Raw genomic sequence first — 20677 nt, forward strand, 5'->3', positions numbered from 1 at the left:
AAATCTTGGTCGGCTGATGCGTCTTCCAAGAACAAGCTACTTAACATTCCTTTCAAGGGGAAAACGCTGTTTGGCCCTGACTTGAAAGAGATTATCTCGGATATCACTGGGGGTAAGGGCCACGCCCTTCCTCAGGATCGGCCTTTCAAGGCAAAAAATAAACCTAATTTTCGTCCCTTTCGTAGAAACGGACCAGCCCAAAGTGCTACGTCCTCTAAGCAAGAGGGTAATACTTCTCAAGCCAAGCCAGCTTGGAGACCAATGCAAGGCTGGAACAAGGGAAAGCAGGCCATGAAACCTGCCACTGCTACCAAGACAGCATGAAATGTTGGCCCCCGATCCGGGACCGGATCTGGTGGGGGGCAGACTCTCTCTCTTCGCTCAGGCTTGGGCAAGAGATGTTCTGGATCCTTGGGCGCTAGAAATAGTCTCCCAAGGTTATCTTCTGGAATTCAAGGGACTTCCCCCAAGGGGGAGGTTCCACAGGTCTCAGTTGTCTTCAGACCACATAAAAAGACAGGCATTCTTACATTGTGTAGAAGACCTGTTAAAAATGGGAGTGATTCATCCCGTTCCATTAAGAGAACAAGGGATGGGGTTCTACTCCAATCTGTTTATAGTTCCCAAAAAAGAGGGAACGTTCAGACCAATCTTAGATCTCAAGATCTTAAACAAGTTTCTCAAGGTTCCATCGTTCAAGATGGAAACCATTCGAACTATTCTTCCTTCCATCCAGGAAGGTCAATTCATGACCACGGTGGATTTAAAGGATGCGTATCTACATATTCCTATCCACAAGGAACATCATCGGTTCCTGAGGTTCGCATTCCTGGACAAACATTACCAGTTCGTGGCGCTTCCTTTCGGATTAGCCACTGCTCCAAGGATTTACACAAAGGTACTAGGGTCCCTTCTAGCTGTGCTAAGACCAAGGGGCATTGCTGTAGTACCTTACTTGGACGACATTCTGATTCAAGCGTCGTCCCTTCCTCAAGCAAAGGCTCACACGGACATTGTCCTGGCCTTTCTCAGATCTCACGGATGGAAAGTGAACGTGGAAAAGAGTTCTCTATCTCCGTCAACAAGGGTTCCCTTCTTGGGAACAATAATAGACTCCTTAGAAATGAGGATTTTTCTGACAGAGGCCAGAAAAACAAAACTTCTAGACTCTTGTCGGATACTTCATTCCGTTCCTCTTCCTTCCATAGCTCAGTGCATGGAAGTGATCGGGTTGATGGTAGCGGCAATGGACATAGTTCCTTTTGCACGCATTCATCTAAGACCATTACAACTGTGCATGCTCAGTCAGTGGAATGGGGACTATACAGACTTGTCTCCGAAGATACAAGTAAATCAGAGGACCAGAGACTCACTCCGTTGGTGGCTGTCCCTGGACAACCTGTCACGAGGGATGACATTCCGCAGACCAGAGTGGGTCATTGTCACGACCGACGCCAGTCTGATGGGCTGGGGCGCGGTCTGGGGATCCCTGAAAGCTCAGGGTCTTTGGTCTCGGGAAGAATCTCTTCTACCGATAAATATTCTGGAACTGAGAGCGATATTCAATGCTCTCAAGGCTTGGCCTCAGCTAGCGAGGGCCAAGTTCATACGGTTTCAATCAGACAACATGACAACTGTTGCGTACATCAACCATCAGGGGGGAACAAGGAGTTCCCTGGCGATGGAAGAAGTGACCAAAATCATTCTATGGGCGGAGTCTCACTCCTGCCACCTGTCTGCTATCCACATCCCAGGAGTGGAAAATTGGGAAGCGGATTTTCTGAGTCGTCAGACATTGCATCCGGGGGAGTGGGAACTCCATCCGGAAATCTTTGCCCAAGTCACTCAGCTGTGGGGCATTCCAGACATGGATCTGATGGCCTCTCGTCAGAACTTCAAAGTTCCTTGCTACGGGTCCAGATCCAGGGATCCCAAGGCGGCTCTAGTGGATGCACTAGTAGCACCTTGGACCTTCAAACTAGCTTATGTGTTCCCGCCGTTTCCTCTCATCCCCAGGCTGGTAGCCAGGATCAATCAGGAGAGGGCGTCGGTGATCTTGATAGCTCCTGCGTGGCCACGCAGGACTTGGTACGCAGATCTGGTGAATATGTCATCGGCTCCTCCTTGGAAGCTACCTTTGAGACGAGACCTTCTTGTTCAGGGTCCGTTCGAACATCCGAATCTGGTTTCACTCCAGCTGACTGCTTGGAGATTGAACGCTTGATCTTATCGAAGCGAGGATTCTCAGATTCTGTTATCGATACTCTTGTTCAGGCCAGAAAGCCTGTAACTAGAAAGATTTACCACAAAATTTGGAAAAAATATATCTGTTGGTGTGAATCTAAAGGATTCCCTTGGGACAAGGTTAAGATTCCTAGGATTCTATCCTTCCTTCAAGAAGGATTGGAAAAAGGATTATCTGCAAGTTCCCTGAAGGGACAGATTTCTGCCTTGTCTGTGTTACTTCACAAAAAGCTGGCCGCTGTGCCAGATGTTCAAGCCTTTGTTCAGGCTCTGGTTAGAATTAAGCCTGTTTACAAACCTTTGACTCCTCCTTGGAGTCTCAATTTAGTTCTTTCAGTTCTTCAGGGGGTTCCGTTTGAACCCTTGCATTCCGTTGATATTAAGTTATTATCTTGGAAAGTTTTGTTTTTAGTTGCAATTTCTTCTGCTAGAAGAGTTTCAGAATTATCTGCTCTGCAGTGTTCTCCTCCTTATCTGGTGTTCCATGCAGATAAGGTGGTTTTACGTACTAAACCTGGTTTTCTTCCAAAAGTTGTTTCTAACAAAAACATTAACCAGGAGATTATCGTACCTTCTCTGTGTCCGAAACCAGTTTCAAAGAAGGAACGTTTGTTGCACAATTTGGATGTTGTTCGCGCTCTAAAATTCTATTTAGATGCTACAAAGGATTTTAGACAAACATCTTCCTTGTTTGTTGTTTATTCCGGTAAAAGGAGAGGTCAAAAAGCAACTTCTACCTCTCTCTCTTTTTGGATTAAAAGCATCATCAGATTGGCTTACGAGACTGCCGGACGGCAGCCTCCCGAAAGAATCACAGCTCATTCCACTAGGGCTGTGGCTTCCACATGGGCCTTCAAGAACGAGGCTTCTGTTGATCAGATATGTAGGGCAGCGACTTGGTCTTCACTGCACACTTTTACCAAATTTTACAAGTTTGATACTTTTGCTTCTTCTGAGGCTATTTTTGGGAGAAAGGTTTTGCAAGCCGTGGTGCCTTCCATTTAGGTGACCTGATTTGCTCCCTCCCTTCATCCGTGTCCTAAAGCTTTGGTATTGGTTCCCACAAGTAAGGATGACGCCGTGGACCGGACACACCTATGTTGGAGAAAACAGAATTTATGTTTACCTGATAAATTACTTTCTCCAACGGTGTGTCCGGTCCACGGCCCGCCCTGGTTTTTTTAATCAGGTCTGATAATTTATTTTCTTTAACTACAGTCACCACGGTACCATATGGTTTCTCCTATGCAAATATTCCTCCTTAACGTCGGTCGAATGACTGGGGTAGGCGGAGCCTAGGAGGGATCATGTGACCAGCTTTGCTGGGCTCTTTGCCATTTCCTGTTGGGGAAGAGAATATCCCACAAGTAAGGATGATGCCGTGGACCGGACACACCGTTGGAGAAAGTAATTTATCAGGTAAACATAAATTCTGTTTTTTCTGACAGAGGTCAGAAAGTCAAAACTTCTAAGCACTTGTCAAGTTCTTCATTTGGAGTGTAAATCTAGTTCTTTCAATTCTTCAAGGGGTTCCGTTTTAACCTTTACATTCCATAGATCTTAAGTTACTATCTTGGAAAGTTTTGTTTTTGGTTGCTATTTCTTCTGCTAGAAGAGTTTCAGAGTTATCTGCTCTGCAGTGTTCTCCGCCCTATCTGGTGTTCCATGCAGATAAGGTGGTTTTGCGTACTAAGCCTGGTTTTCTTCCAAAGGTTGTTTCTAACAAGAATATTAACCAGGAGATAGTTGTACCTTCTTTATGTCCGAATCCAGTTTCAAAGAAGGAACGTTTGTTACACAATTTGGACGTAGTCCGTGCTCTAAAATTCTATTTAGAGGCTACAAAAGATTTCAGACAAACATCTTCTTTGTTTGTCGTCTATTCTGGTAAAAGGAGAGGTCAAAAAGCGACTTCTACCTCTCTTTCCTTTTGGCTTAAAAGCATCATCCGATTGGCTTATGAGACTGCCGGACGGCAGCCTCCTGAAAGAATCACAGCTCACTCCACTAGGGCTGTGGCTTCCACATGGGCCTTCAAGAACGAGGCTTCTGTTGACCAGATATGTAAGGCAGCGACTTGGTCTTCACTGCACACTTTTGCCAAATTTTACAAATTTGATACTTTTGCTTCTTCGGAGGCTATTTTTGGGAGAAAGGTTTTGCAAGCCGTGGTGCCTTCCGTTTAGGTAACCTGATTTGCTCCCTCCCTTCATCCGTGTCCTAAAGCTTTGGTATTGGTTCCCACAAGTAAGGATGACGCCGTGGACCGGACACACCAATGTTGGAGAAAACAGAATTTATGCTTACCTGATAAATTACTTTCTCCAACGGTGTGTCCGGTCCACGGCCCGCCCTGGTTTTTTAATCAGGTCTGATGAATTATTTTCTCTAACTACAGTCACCACGGTACCATATGGTTTCTCCTATATTTTTCCTCCTGTCCGTCGGTCGAATGACTGGGGTGGGCGGAGCCTAGGATGGACTATATGGCCAGCTTTGCTGGGACTCTTTGCCATTTCCTGTTGGGGAAGAGATATTTCCCACAAGTAAGGATGACGCCGTGGACCGGACACACCGTTGGAGAAAGTAATTTATCAGGTAAGCATAAATTCTGTTTTTCACAGAGTAACCTCAATAGCTGCCTTTCTGTGCTTGTTATATTTACAAAATTCACTATTGTTTAGTCTATTGCTTTTGGAGGTTCATCTGTGGAGCAGGGATAGGCACAGATCAGGGCTGTGGCGGACATTTTCCAAAGTACAGACCTTAGTTAAGGACACCAAGGTACATTTCAAATTAGAAACATAAAAACACTCACTTTACAGAGAGGGTAGTGGATGCATTGTGGAATGAACATCCAGCTGATGTGGACAAGACAGTGAAGGAGTTTAAATATGCATGGGATAGGCATAAGGCTATGCTAGATATAAGTTAAGGCCAGGAACTAATGAAAGTATTCAGAACATTGGGCAGACTAGAATGCTGACACATTCTATGTTTTTATAAGTCAGGAGAGCGGCATTACAGACACCAATTAACGAGTCAGGGCAGTTTATTTATAATCCCTCCCTCACTGGATATCCCCCCCTGCAGCATAGCAATGTTCCATACAGCATGGGCAGTCATTTTCATGTACTCCATCAGCATGCATAAATAAAATATGTATCTGTGGTGAAGCAGGACTGAATTCCACCTGAGTAAAAGCAGGACTGAATTGTTACCAGCTCTCCTAGATCTATTTCCTGCAGAGAATCTGTTTTAACCCTTCACTCTCCCCTGGGTGGTCTCAGCATGCAGACCCCCTGGTTGCTAACATATTCACTGGGGCTCCCAGTGCAAACAGAACAGCAGGCTCTTTAAATTGGCTGCTCTGACTCTAATTCTTCTCAGACAGTATCATGTGTCCCAGTAGCAGTAGCCTCCAGGAGGCTCTTGCTGCTGGGACACAGGATTGGGGGGAGTCTGGGACCCCTGTTTAAATAGAATCCTGGAGGCTTCTGCTGCTGGGACACAGGATTGGGGGATGTCTGGGATCCCTGTTTAAATAGAATCCTGGAGGCACCTGGTGCTGGGACACAGGATTGGGGGAAGTCTGGGATCCCTGTTTAAATATAATCCTGGAGGCACCTGCTGCTGGGACACAGGATTGGGGGGAGTCTGGGATCCCTGTTTAAATAGAATCCTGGAGGCTCCTGCTGCTGGGACACAGGCTACTGTCTGGGTATGATTGGAGACCGAGCAACCAGTTTAAAGAGGCTGCTGGGGGGCTCTGCAACTCCTGACCAAACCCACCCACCTTGATGCTAATCGAATGATCATCATGGTTGGTTACTTACTTGGTTAGGTTAGGTTTTTCAGAGTAGACAGCGGTCTTCTACACACAGACACCAGCACCAACGCTGCCGCATAGATCAAAGAATGAGGGCGGGTCATGACTCATGGGTGGTTGACACAGGCTGTACTGCAGGCAGCTTGCTTTTTCCCTCTCTTTCACTCAATTTTTCGCTACTGAGTGTCATCATGCGTCCACGGCCCCAATTCTGTGAAATGTGGTGCTGCTTGCGTCAAGGAAAAGTATCAGGACCAGCATTCATCTGTCCTGCCCCTCCCTTCCCACCACAAACTGTGTGGCGGACACTGCAAGGGCCAATCACGGACACCAGTTCCCGTGTACGGACACTTGCCTATCCCTGCTGTGGAGACCAGTGATTTCAACACCTTTTCACATCCATTTGGATCTTGGACTTTCGAGTATATCCTTATTTACTTTTATAAAGCTATTTGTTTTTTAACACATTGCATTTTGTTTTAGTATGTATCTGTTAGTGTTTACCTTGTATTTTTGGTCACGGCATTCATGCGTATGCCACTGAAAAACTTTTCCTAGAAGCTTTGCTAATCAAAGTATATTGCAAAAATGTTTCTATTTAAAATTTAAAAGCACACTTTGATTTTGACCTTTCTATCCCTTTAAGCACATATTGTAATTTCCCTTTTTTTTCTTTGTGTGTGAGAACTAAAGGAGGAATATTGGCCCCTACCCTATATCAATTAATCAGAATTTCCCAGCAAAAAATGTAAGAAAGAGCTTTTTTTATTTTTTAGAAAAGCTGTCACTTTAATTAATACAAATGCTTGTATTAAATATATAACAGTAAACTCTACATGTAAACAAAATCCTTAATGATAACGTTTTATAAATTCTACACCTTGGACCTAATTAAAACATATTTTGACATATTTTCAGCACACAAACTGCACTTTATGAGTATATATATATATATATATAAGTCTTCGCACACATATTCCATATGATTTGGGCACAAATTTGCATGCATGGTCCGCACAAAGCCATGTTCTAACACTTCCTGGTTAACGTCTTCGATCACACTTTTCTTATGATTTGGACACAAATTTTCATGCATGGTCCGCACAAATCATAATAAACATATTAAAATTCAGTTTAAACATTGAAAATGTGATTAAACAGCAAATATTTTCAATAAACTGATAAACCCTAAAAATGTCTCATGCTGTGATGTAGTGGTCAAGTGTGGGGAGACACACAAAACACGTATGTGTGGGGTTAGTGTGTACTACTTTCTTTCCTATGGCATGGAGTTCACGGCATCATTCCAATTACTAGTGGGGGATATTCAACTCCTGGCCAGCAGGAGGAGGCAAAGAGCACCCCAGCATAACTGTTAAGTGTAACTTCCCTTACCCATAATCCCCAGTCATTCTCTTTGCCTCTGTCAATGGAGGATGTGAGAAGACAGTATCTGAAGATATTTAATCCTTTTATGAGTACTTTTCCCTGCAAGCAAGGATTGGGGTCTAGCTGTGTCCATGTCAATCAGTTTAGTAAGAGAAGTGGTGGCTTTTAGCAGTTAGAAAGCGGCGAGGTGGTCTTTACTTTACTTCTAACACTTTGCTACCCCTTTGCAGAAAGCCAGGGTTGGTTACTCTGATTTTCTTTTACTACAGGTCCCTGACAGGAAGTGTAGTACCAATCACCCCTTAGTAGCTGTTATCTGCCCTGCAGCTGGATCCACAGGTAAGTGCTTTTGCCTTCTAGGTACTGAAGGTCAGCACTTTTGAGGTTACCCTCAAGTGGATATCTTTTGGGACTCAGTTTATCCGTATATGGTTAAGAGTACATACAGGCACTTTATAAATGAGACACTAACAGAGACTTAAGGGTTAATGAAGCTTGCTTGCATTTTCTCTTAATTACTTGGCAAGGGTTTATTTTTTATATTTGCTCAATGAAAAATGAATTTGTGCAGGGTACTTTATTTGGGCAGTTTTCATTAATATGCATTTATTAGCTGTGGCGCAGTTCTTTTATGGCCGCTCACGTGACTTCCGCATTTCGCTGTATCGGAGCGGAGCGTTGTGAGTTTAGAAGTGCTGGCTTTCACAAACTCTGCTGAAGAGTCTCACTCCTCTTACTAGTGGGATACTGATTCCGGTCACAGTAGGAGCCTTAGATAAACGCTTAGGTCTCTTGTCTGAGGTTGGGTCTTAGAGTGTTAATAAAATTATTAGCCTCTGTGTTAAAAGTCTTCACATATTCCTTGAACATAGTGTTTATTTTTTGGGCTCAAATTAATATAATTTTGCTTATAATTTTTATTTGCATTTTAATTGGTCTTTTTTTTAGTGGGGACTAATTACGTTAGCTATGGACTCAGAACAGGATCAATCCATCTCTATGGATAAATGTTTATTATGTTTAGAGGCACAAATTGTTTTGCCTATGCAATTTTGTTCCTCATGCTTAGCTAAGACTTTAAAATTTAAAAACAAGTTACTCCCTTCTGAGCCAAGTGTCTCAGGATACTGCTGTGCGTGACATGCCTCAGCTTTCTCCTCAAACGTCCCAAGCTTTAATTGTTTCTCATTCTGTGCCTTCTGTTTACTCTCAACCTCCTGGGGGTGTCTATTTACCAGTGGATTTTGCCACACAGATAACTTCTGCAGTATCTGTGGCTTTGTCTGCTTTCCCTATTTCGGGGAAGCGTAAGAGGAAATCTAAACATTTGTCTGCTAGTAAGGTTTCTGACCCCTCTAAATCTGCATTGGTCAACCTTTGTCAAATGTCTGATGATGAGGATACCTCAGTAGCTTCTGAAGGTGAGATCTCTGACTCTGACACTATGAGGGGAAAATCTTCTGAATCTGAAGAAGTTAATTTCCGATTTAAGCTTGAGCATCTCTGGTTGCTTCTGAAGGAGGTTCTAGCTACTTTGGACAACTCTGAACCTTCAGTTGCTGGCAACCCCAAGAAGTCCTCTAAACTTAATAGAGTTTATAATTCTCCAACGTCTGAGGATGTTTTTCCTGTTCCAGACAAGATGTCTGTAATTATAGCTCAGGATTGGGATTAACCAGGGGTTCTTTTTTCCCCTTCCCCTGTTTTTAAAAAGCTGTTCCCTGTTGCTGACTCCATTTAGGATTCATGGCGCACTGTGCCTAAAGTAGAAGGAGCTATCTCTACTCTGGCTAAAAGAACTACCATTCCTATAGAGGAAAGTTGTTATTTTAAGGATCCGATAGATAAGAAGGTTTACTTAAAAAAGATGTACATCCATCAAGGATTACAGTGGCAATTTGCGGCAAGTATTGCCACAGTTGGGGGAGCAGCATCTTATTGGTGTGATGCCCTGTCTGATCTGATATCAGAAGAGACTACGGTAGAGGAGGTCAAAGCTCTTAATCTGGCCAATACCTTTATCTGTGATGCCAACATGCAGGTAATTAGACTGGGAGCTAAGATGTCTAGCTTCACTGTTCTAGCTTGCAGAGCTCTGTGGTTAAAATCTTGGTCGGCTGATGTATCTTCAAAGTCCAAGATTTTGGCTTTACCTTATAAAGGTGAAACTCTCTTTGGTCCTGGTCTGGCAGAAATCATTTCAGAGATTACAGGAGGAAAGGGATCTTTCCTACCTCAGGACAAGAAGAATAAGAGTCGACAGACTTCTCATTTTCATTCCTTTTGCAGTTTTAAAGGACAGAAGTCCTACTCTTCTTCTTCCAAGCCAGACCAATCCAGGTCCACTTAGAAATCCAGCCAGCCTTGGAATAAGGGAAAGCAAAACAAGAAGCCTTCCACTGACTCTAAATAAGCATGAAGGGTCCGACTCCGATCCGATTTTTGATCAGGTGGGGGGCAGGCTTTCTCTTTTTCATCAGACTTGGGTACGCAATGTCCCAGATCCATGGGCTGTGGACATAGTATCCCAGGGTTACAAAATTGGATTCAAGTCTTTCCCTCCAAGGGGCAGATTTCTCCTGTCAAGACTATCATTAAACCAGGTAAAGAGGGAGGCCTTTTTAAATTGCGTAACGGACCTAGGATTCAATTGAAATCTATTTGTGGTTCCCAAAAAGAAGGGAACTTTCCGTCCCATCCTAGATCTAAAGTATCTCAACAAATTCCTCAGGGTTCCGTCCTTCAAGATGGAAACTATTCGTTCCATTGGTTCAGGAAAGTTAGTTCATGACGACCATAGACCTGAAGGACGCGTATTTACACGTTCTCATTCACAGGGATCATTACCAGTTTGCCTTTTTGGAAAAGCATTTACAGTTTTTTCACCCTTCTGTTTGTTCTTGCCACAGCTCCCAGAATATTCACAAAGGTTCTGGGAGCCCTATTGGCAGTGATCAGATCCAAGGGAATTGCTGTGGCGCCTTAACTAGATGACTTCTTGGTTTAGGCGTCATCTTTTCAACTAGCAAAATATCATACAGAGATGTTGTTGTCTTTTCTACGTTCCCACGGGTGGAAAGTGAATCTGGAAAAGAGTTCTCTAGTTCCAACTACAAGAGTGTGTTTCCTAGGGACAATCATAGATTCCCTGTCCATGAAGATTTTCCTTACGAATGTCAGAAAATCCAAGCTTCTTCTTGTCTTTCTCTCCAGTCTGCTTTTTGTCCAACAGTGGATCAATGCACAGAGGTGATTGGTCTTCCATGAACATCATTCCTTTTGCTCGGTTCCATCTGTGTCCCCTGCAACTTTGCATGCTCAGTCAATGGAACAAAGACCATTCAGATTTATTGCAGAGGATAAATCTAGACCCCATAACAAGAGACTCTCTTTCGTGGTGGATTTCACAAGAACATCTGTCTCGGTGCACTTGCTTCCTGTGACCTTCCTGGGTGATTGTGAGTACGGACGTCAGCGTGTCAGGCTGGGGAGCTCTTTGGGGTTCTCTGAAAGCTTAGGACCTGTGGTCTCAGGAAGAGTCTTCTCTTCCCATAAACATCTTGGAGTTGAAAGCAATATTCAATACCTTGACAGCTTGGCCTCAATTATCTTAAGTCTGATTTATCAGATTCCAGTCGGACAACATCACTTCAGTGTCTTACATCAACCACCAGGGCGGGACTCGGAGTTCCTTGGCCATGATGGAAATGACTTGCATTCTGCAGTGGGCGGAAGCTCAATATTTTCTCCTATCTGCCATCCACATTCCAGGAGTGGACAGTAGGGAAGCGGATTTTCTGAGCAGACATACTTTTCATCCCGGGGAGTGGGCTCTCCATCTGGAAGTGTTCTCAAGGATAACCCTCAGGTGGGGGGTTCCGGAGATGGCTCTGATGGCATCTCGTCAAAACGCCAAGCTTCAAAAGTACAGTTCAAGGTCAAGAGATCCTCAGGCCGCCCTGATAGATGCTCTGGCGGTTCCTTGGGATTTCGGGCTAGCATACCTGTTTCCTCCGTTTGCTCTCCTTCCACGAGTCATTGCTTGTATCAAGCTGGAGAGAGCGTCTGTGATTCTAATAGCTCCTGCCTGGCATCGCAGGATCTCGTTTGCGGATCTGGTAAAGATGTCATCTCTTCGACCTTGGAGGTTACCTCTGAGGAAGGACCTTCTAATTCAGGGTCCATTCCTCCATCCAAATGTAAATTCTCTGAAGCTGACTGCTTCGAGATTGAAGCCTAGTCCTATCTAGACGTGGTTTTTCGAAAGCGGTCATTGATACTAGGCTTCAGGCTCGTAAACCGGTTACTCATAGAATTTACCATAAGATATGGCGTAAATACCTTTTTTAGTGTGAAGCTAAAGGTTTTACCTGGAGTCGGGTGAGGATTCCCCGAATTTTATCTTTTCTTCAAGATGGTTTGGAGAAAGGTTTGTCAGTCAGTACTCTGAAAGATTTACTTTTGCACAAACTGACAGATTTACCAGATGTTCAAGCTTTTGTTCAGGCCCTGGTCAGAATCAGGCCTGTGTATAAACCTGTTGCTCCTCCTTGGAGCCTTAACCTAGTTCTTAAAGTTTTACAGCAGGCTCCGTTTGAGCCGATGCATGTTGTTGATTTAAAATTAAAGTTATCTTAGAAGGTTTTGTTTCTCCTTGCTATTTCTTCCGCTCAGAGTTTCTGAGCTTTCAGTTCTGCAGTGATTCCCCATACCTTATTTTTCATGCAGCTAAGGCGGCCCTTCGTACTAAATTGGGTTTTCTCCCTAAGGTGGTGTCGAATCGAAACATTAATCAGGAAATTATTGTTCCTTCTTTATGTCCTAATCCTCCTCCTCATAAGGAACGTCTTTTGCATAACTTGGATGTTGTGCGTGCTCTTAACTAGAAGCTACTAAAGATTTTCAGCAATTTTCTGCCCTGTTTGTTGTTTTCTCTAGAAAGCATAAGGGTCAGAAGGCCACTTCTACTACTCTCTCGTTTTGCTTATGAGACTGCTGGACAGCAGCTTCCTAAGAGAATTACTTCTCATTCAACTAGGACCTCCTTTCAAAAATCAAGCTTCTGTGGAACAGGTTTGCAAGGTGGCAACATGGTCTTCTCTGCATACTTTTTCCAAATTCTACAAATGTGATACTTTTGCCTCGGCTGAGGTTTCTTTTGGGAGAAAGGTTCTTCAAGCGGTGGTGCCTTCTGTTTAGGTCCTCCTGCCTTGTTCTCCCTCCCTGTTCATTCCGTGTCCTCTAACTTGGGTATAGGTTCCCACTAGTAATTGGAATGACGTTGTGAACTCTCCATGACATAGGAAAGAAAACAAAATTTATGCTTACCTGATAAATTTCTTTCTTTCCGGGCATGGAGAGTCCATGACCCTGCCCTCTTTTTTTTAATTATAATTCGGCATTTTTTTTTAGTAAACCTTAGGCACCTTTATACCTTGTGCTTCTTCTTTTTCCATTTTCCTTCGGCTGAATGACTGGGGATTATGGGTAAGGTAAGTTACACTTAACAGCTTTGCTGGGGTGCTCTTTGCCTCCTCCTGCTGGCCAGGAGTTGAATATCCCCCACTAGTAATTGGAATGACGTTGTGGACTCTCCATGCCCGGAAAGAAAGAAATTTATCAGGTAAGCATAATTTTTATTTTTTTTAGCTTTATTTAGAGACAAGGCAATACAAGGTTAGTGTACAAATGTTAAACAATAAGAACCATAATCCAGAAGAAGGCTCTTTAAACAATAAGGGCATTCAGAAGTCCAGAAAAGAGAAAAGCAGTGTAACGGCCCTACTGTAGGTTGTCATCCATATTGTGAGTATCTAGTATCTGCCCTTTAGTCTGCGATAAGATCATTTTATATTAATTTTCATTAAACAATAACGATGAAAGTATATATAACCATTTAATTTAACAAGAATTTACTAACAGCAGTAAGTTTAATTTCAGTTACACGTTGTACAGTTATGAGATACAATAAACAAACTTGTATTAAATACAAACAAACTGAAATACATTAAAGTTATGTGATATTGCTGATGATTATTGCAGCATGCATATAAGTTGGCCGTTGGTAGGGCGAAAAAAAAAAGGGAGGTATCTGGCGGATAAGCTGACTGTGGGACTTGCTTTTTAAGTTCGAACTCGATTCTATACCTTGTGCAACTTAGTTATTCAATAGTTACCATTTGTAGTAGGGTTGCTCTCCAATTTGTCTGTGTTGGCACCTCAGCGGACTACAATCTCCGTGGAATATGGGCCTTCTGTTCTGTTCAGTCTAATATTTAGTAAGGACTTCTTAGCTTTATGTTTGATTATAGATAAAGAGTGAAATAGGATACCTGGGGATGCTGGTATCAAGGTGCCCAACACATCGGACATTTTCTGTGTGACCTCATCCCAAAAGGACTTCAACCTCAGGCAACTCCACCAAATATTGAGGATCGTACCCTTTCCCCCACATCCCCTCCAGAATACTTCACTGGTGTGTTTATAAATATATTTTATCTAGAGTGAGATACCATCTTGATGGAAGTTTGTCTGTTTTTGTTTTGTTTTTTACTGTGCTGCAGCATGTATTTTTATTTAAGAGGATTCAGTGGAAGGAGTGCAGATGCAAGAGACTGTGTGTTAGTTGTTGACGTTGGTGGTGGACATGTTACCACCTGCACCCTCCCTGTTTCCTTCATTAGGCAAACCTAGAGTGCTTATGCTGAAGACATGCTGGGACTGTGGATAGAAAAGTAGCTGAGTGCTGCAGTTTGTTACTGAGTCGCAGTGGTGGGGACAGTGAGAAAGCCACAGCCTTTGTGGGGAGCTAGATCCAGTAGAATAAGTGGTGAGCTTGAGGGATGAAAAAGGGCAGGTTTGTGAGGGGGGACTTTCACTACCATTAGAAAGAAAACTAATTTTATTCTTACCTGATATATTCCTTTCTTTCTTGGTAGTGAGAATCCATAAGCCTACGCAAATTCTTTCTGGTGGCAGCAGTCTCTTTACCTGACTTTATTTCTTATTTTCCTCGGCTACAAGTACTACTGTGAAGGAAGGGGATGTAGGAGGGATATTTAGATCTCTGATAGGGCATCTTTGCCTCCTCCAGGTGATGTAATTCCTAAGAGTAAGGACTCGTGGACTCTCACTACCAAGAAAGAAAGGAATTTATCAGGTACAAAAAATTTTAGTTTTTATTTAGTGTCTATTAATATTGTAATGTAACTTTAAAGGAATAGTGCAGTCAATTTTTTTTTTCATGATTCAGATAGAATATGCAATTTTAAGCAACTTTCTAATTTACTCCTATTATCAATTTCTTTCCAATTGCATGGAGAGTCCACAAATCCATTGTAATTACTAGTGGGAATTCAACTCCTTGCCACTAGGTGGAGACAAAGAACACCCCAGCAAAGCTATAAGTATCCCTCCCACTTCCCATAATCCCCAGTAATTATTTGCCTATGTACATCAAGGAGGTGTGGTATTGATTAAAGAAAATTGATCCTTTCTTATATATGTCATAGACAAGAAGTATCTGTGGAAGGTCTGGGATTATCAGGGACCTAGTGGGACCTGCTTCCCTCAGGAAGGTTTTGTATTTGATATATTTATCCTTTAGTTTGGGATATCTTGCGGCTGAGCAGCTACCTGGACTATTTAGTGAAAATGGGACTTGCCATTTCTACAGCTTAATAATGGGTCAGATGTACTATGTAAGAACCCAGGCTTATGGTTTGTGGATTATTCCCTTGCGCTCCTATTCCGGCAGGCCCGTTTTTACTAATGCTTGAGCTACGCAATGGGATCTTGTGCTGCGGGATATTAAGTGCAGTTAAGCTAAAGAGTGTGTGTGACATAATGGACACATGGTGACACAAATATTGTCCTCAGAGGGAGACAGGGATCGCTTCTTATCATATACTGAGGGTCCCTGTACTATCGCTAACCCTCGATTTTCTATGACACAGCTTGCATTGGAGGTTTCCATTCTAGCTCCAGTCTAACACTGTCTGCTTTTTTTTGCCCTCAGTTTGTCTTCCTCCTTCAGGTGATTTCCTGTATAAGGAGCAGACTTTGGGGGTCTATTGCTCTAGCTTGACATTACAGATTTTTGTTTCCGGACCTGGTGATGATGATGTTTTTTTCCCCTGTGGAATTCCGTCTGAGGAAGGACCTGCTACTTCATGGTCCTTTTCTACATCCAAATAGCCGTGTGGAAGTTTGAGGGCTTGTGTTCATCTACAAGCTGATGTTTTTTGTAGGTGCACTTTCATTTTCTGTTGCACTCCTCTGGGTTTTTATTGGCATGATATATGAGTACTCCATATTTTATTTTTTCTCCAGGAGGCTGGAGAAGGTTATCAGTCAGTTATCTGTAGGTCAGTTTTCTGCCTTTTCTGCTCTATTTCTTAAGGATTTGGTTAGCTTACCAAATGGTCGTCCTTTGTTCAGTCACTGGCCAGTGACTGAACACAACTGTGTTAAAACCTGTTACTCCTCCTTTAAGCTTTAAGTTTGTTCTTCAGGGTTTGCAGTAGACTTCATATGAGCCTCTACATTGTGTTGATATTGATTGTTTGGAAGTTTGTTTTTGCTAGCTTTCTTTTACCTGCAGAGTCTCCAAACTTTCGGCTACACAGTGTGATTCCCCTTATCTATTTCCATGCGGACTAGGAGGTCTTTCTTCTGTTAAGTGTGATCAGTCCACGGGTCATCATTACTTCTGGGATATTACTCCTCCCCAACAGGAAGTGCAAGAGGATTCACCCAGCAGAGCTGCATATAGCTCCTCCCCTCTACGTCACTCCCAGTCATTCTCTTGCACCCAACGACTAGATAGGATGTGTGAGAGGACTATGGTGATTATACTTAGTTTTATATCTTCAATCAAGAGTTTGTTATTTTAAAATAGCACCGGAGTGTGTTATTATCTCTCTGGCAGAGTTTGAAGAAGAATCTACCAGAGTTTTTGTTATGATTTTAGCCGGAGTAGTTAAGATCATATTGCTGTTTCTCGGCCATCTGAGGAGAGGTAAACTTCAGATCAGGGGACAGCGGGCAGATGAATCTGCATAGAGGTATGTAGCAGTTTTTATTTTCTGATAATGGAATTGATGAGAAAATCCTGCCATACCGATATAATGTCATGTATGTATACTTTACACTTCAGTATTCTGGGGAATGGTACTTCACTAGAATTACACTGTAAGAAATACATAAAGCTGTTTAATAACTAGAGATTATGTTTAACGTTTTTGCTGGAATGTAAAATCGTTTTCATTTACTGAGGTACTGAGTGAATAAATGTTTGGGCACTATTTTTCCACTTGGCAGTTGCTTAATCTGTTTTCTGACAGTTTCTGTTCTCCCTCACTGCTGTGTGTGAGGGGGAGGGGCCGTTTTTTGGCGCTTTTACTACGCATCAAATATTTCAGTCAGCAACTCATTGTATTCCCTGCATGATCCGGTTCATCTCTACAGAGCTCAGGGGTCTTCAAAACTTATTTTGAGGGAGGTAATTTCTCTCAGCAGAGCTGTGAGAATTGTAGTTTGACTGAGATAAAAAACGTTTATTCTGTAATTTGTTTCCTGCTTTCAGAATTTGTTATCTTTGCTAATGGGATTAAACCTTTGCTAAAGTTGTGTTGTTTACAAGGATTGAGGCTATAACTGTTTCCACCCTTCCCGTTGCTTCCTCGATTGATTGCCAGAATCAAACAAGAGAGAGCATCAGTGATTCTAATAGCACCTGCGTGGCCACGCAGGACTTGGTATGCAGACCTGGTGGACATGTCATCCTGTCCACCTTGGTCTCTACCTCTGAAACAGGACCTTCTGATACAGGGTCCCTTCAAACATCAAAATCTAACTTCTCTGAAGCTGACTGCTTGGAAATTGAACGCTTGATTTTATCAAGACGTGGGTTTTCTGAGTCAGTTATTGATACCTTAATACAGGCTAGGAAACCTGTTACCAGAAAGATTTACCATAAGATATGGCGTAAATACCTATATTGGTGTGAATCCAAAGGTTACTCTTGGAGTAAGGTTAGGATTCCTAGGATATTGTCTTTTCTACAAGAAGGTTTAGAAAAGGGTTTATCTGCTAGTTCATTAAAGGGACAGATCTCAGCTCTGTCCATTCTGTTACACAAACGTCTGTCAGAAGTTCCTGACGTCCAGGCTTTTTGTCAGGCTTTGACCAGGATTAAGCCTGTGTTTAAAACTGTTGCTCCACCATGGAGTTTAAACCTTGTTCTTAATGTTTTACAGGGCGTTCCGTTTGAACCCCTTCATTCCATTGATATAAAGTTGTTATCTTGGAAAGTTCTATTTTTAATGGCTATTTCCTCGGCTCGAAGAGTCTCTGAATTATCAGCCTTACATTGTGATTCTCCTTATTTGATTTTTCATTCGGATAAGGTAGTCCTGCGTACTAAACCTGGGTTCTTACCTAAGGTAGTTACTAACAGGAATATCAATCAAGAGATTGTTGTTCCTTCTTTATGCCCAAATCCTTCTTCAAAGAAGGAACGTCTACTGCACAACCTGGATGTAGTCCGTGCTCTAAAATTTTACTTACAGGCAACTAAGGAATTTCGACAAACGTCTTCTCTGTTTGTCATTTACTCTGGGCAGAGGAGAGGTCAAAAAGCTTCCGCTACCTCTCTTTCTTTTTGGCTTCGTAGCATAATTCGTTTAGCTTATGAGACTGCTGGACAGCAGCCTCCTGAAAGAATTACAGCTCATTCTACTAGAGCTGTGGCTTCCACTTGGGCCTTCAAGAATGAGGCCTCTGTTGAACAGATTTGCAAGGCTGCAACTTGGTCTTCGCTTCATACTTTTTCCAAATTTTACAAATTTGACACTTTTGCTTCATCGGAGGCTATTTTTGGGAGAAAGGTTCTTCAGGCAGTGGTTCCTTCTGTATAAAGAGCCTGCCTATCCCTCCCGTCATCCGTGTACTTTTGCTTTGGTATTGGTATCCCAGAAGTAATGATGACCCGTGGACTGATCACACTTAACAGAAGAAAACATAATTTATGCTTACCTGATAAATTCCTTTCTTCTGTAGTGTGATCAGTCCACGGCCCGCCCTGTTTTTAAGGCAGGTAAATATTTTTTTTTTTAATTTATACTCCAGTCACCACTTCACCCTTGGCTTTTCCTTTCTCGTTGGTCCTTGGTCGAATGACTGGGAGTGACGTAGAGGGGAGGAGCTATATGCAGCTCTGCTGGGTGAATCCTCTTGCACTTCCTGTTGGGGAGGAGTAATATCCCAGAAGTAATGATGACCCGTGGACTGATCACACTACAGAAGAAAGGAATTTATCAGGTAAGCATAAATTATGTTTTTGTACCAGATTGGGATTCCTTTCTAAGGTTTCCTTTTTTGTGTCCTAATCCTTTTTCGCTGAAGGATCGTTTGTTACTCAACCTGGATGAAGGTTTGTGCTCTAGATTTCTCTCTCTTGGTTACTTAGGACTTTTTAGTAATCCTTGCACAAGTAAGGGCAAGTAAGCCCCGTCAACTTCTTTCTCTTTGGTCGAGAAGTGTCATTCAGTTGGCCTATGAGTCAGCTGGATAACAGCCTCCTGGGTTGTTTCTTTTTCCTAGGCCCTTTAAACACGAGGCTTCTATTGGGCAGTTTACAAGGAGGCCTCTTGGTCATCTTTACATTCATTTTCTAATTTTCAGAAATTTTATGTTTTTGCCTCTGCTGTGGCTTCTTTTGGAAGAAGGGTTCTTCAAGCGGTGGTGCCCTCAGTTTAGGTACGCCTGTCTTGTTTCTCCCTCCATTTTCATTCTGTGTCCTCTTCCTTGGGTATTGGTTCCCACTAGTAATTAGAATGGATTTGTGGACTCTCCATGCCATTGGAAATATAACAAAATGTATGCTTACCTAATAAATTATTCCTGGCAGGGAGAGTCCACGACCTGCCCTTGTCTAAATTCAAGACGACTTTTTATCTTTTAAAACTTCAGGCACCTCTGTACCTCGGGTGTTTCTCTTCTCTTTCTGTATTCCCTCGGCTGAATGACTAGGGATTATGGGAAGTGGGAGTGATACTTATAGCTTTGCTGGGGTGTTATTTGCCTCCTCCTGGTGGCCAGGAGTTAAATTCTCAATAGAAATTAGAATGGATTTGTGGGCTCTCCATGCCAGGAAAGATAAGAATTTATCAGTCAAGCTTACATTTCGTTTTTTCTTTGTTCTCTTGGTATCTTTATTTGAATAAGCAAGAACGTAAGCTTAGGAGACAGCCTATTTTTTGGTTCAGCACCTGGGTAGCACTTTCTGATTGGTGTCTAAATGTAGCCACCAATCAGCAAGTGCTACCCAGGTTCTGAACCAAAAATGGGCCAGCTCCTAAGCTTACATTCAAATATTAAAGTTGCATGCTCTATCTGAATCATGAAAGTTTAATTTTGACAAGACTATTCTTTTAAGACCTTAAAACAAATACATTGCATTCTAACCCTTGAAAATTAATTTGGGTATAAAAGTGAGCATCTAAGTCTTTTTGTTTTTCATAATGTTTACATTTCTGTTCTATCTTTTCTGTTTTGTTAGTAATAGTGTTTGTGATGTTCATAGGTAAATCTAAGAGCTTTAAAATTTGTATATATTAAGGACACTAGTTTTTTTACTGCCTTATTCAAATTGTATATATCTGCATGTTTACAAAGGCATATTTTTCTTTTTTTTCTTCTTCTAGGTAAAAGATTTAGTTGCCAGAATATATGGAAAATGGCAAGAAATACTTCATTACTCTCGTCCTGGCCAGGTACAGTAATCAAAATAACAGCATCCTTAAAGGGACAGTCTAGTCCAAAACAAACTTTCATTATTCATATAGGGCATGTCATTTTAAACAATTTTCAAATTTACTTCTATCACCTATTTTGCTTTGTTCTTTTGTTATTCTTAGTTGAAAGCTAAATCTAGGACGTTCATATGCTAATTTCTAAGTCCTTGAAGGCCGCCTCTTAGCTCAGGGTGTTAGTTCATGTGTTGCATATAGATAAAACTGTGCTCACGCACGTGGAGTTCCTAGGAGCCCGCACTGGTTGGCTAAAATGCAAGTCTGTCAAAAGAGCTGAAATAAGGGGCAGTTTGCAGAGGCTTAGATACAAGATAATCACAGAGGTAAAAAGTTTATCAAAGGGACAGTCTACACCAAAAACTGTATTGTTTAATAGATAATCCATTTATTACCCTTTCCC

General features: G+C 42.3%; 1 protein-coding gene across 1 annotated transcript in view; it reads left to right on the forward strand.

Moving 5' to 3' along the window:
- LOC128649596 (SMC5-SMC6 complex localization factor protein 2) overlaps positions 1 to 20677 on the forward strand; it is a 284779-nt gene that overhangs the window by 221406 nt on the left and 42696 nt on the right. The window contains exon 17 of the mRNA XM_053702952.1: positions 20170 to 20238. Coding sequence (XP_053558927.1) covers positions 20170 to 20238 — 69 coding nt within the window. The remainder of the gene's footprint in view (positions 1 to 20169; positions 20239 to 20677) is intronic.

The sequence above is a fragment of the Bombina bombina genome, chromosome 2, assembly GCF_027579735.1.
Source record: "Bombina bombina isolate aBomBom1 chromosome 2, aBomBom1.pri, whole genome shotgun sequence".
In the NCBI taxonomy this organism is placed as follows: Eukaryota; Metazoa; Chordata; class Amphibia; order Anura; family Bombinatoridae; genus Bombina; species Bombina bombina.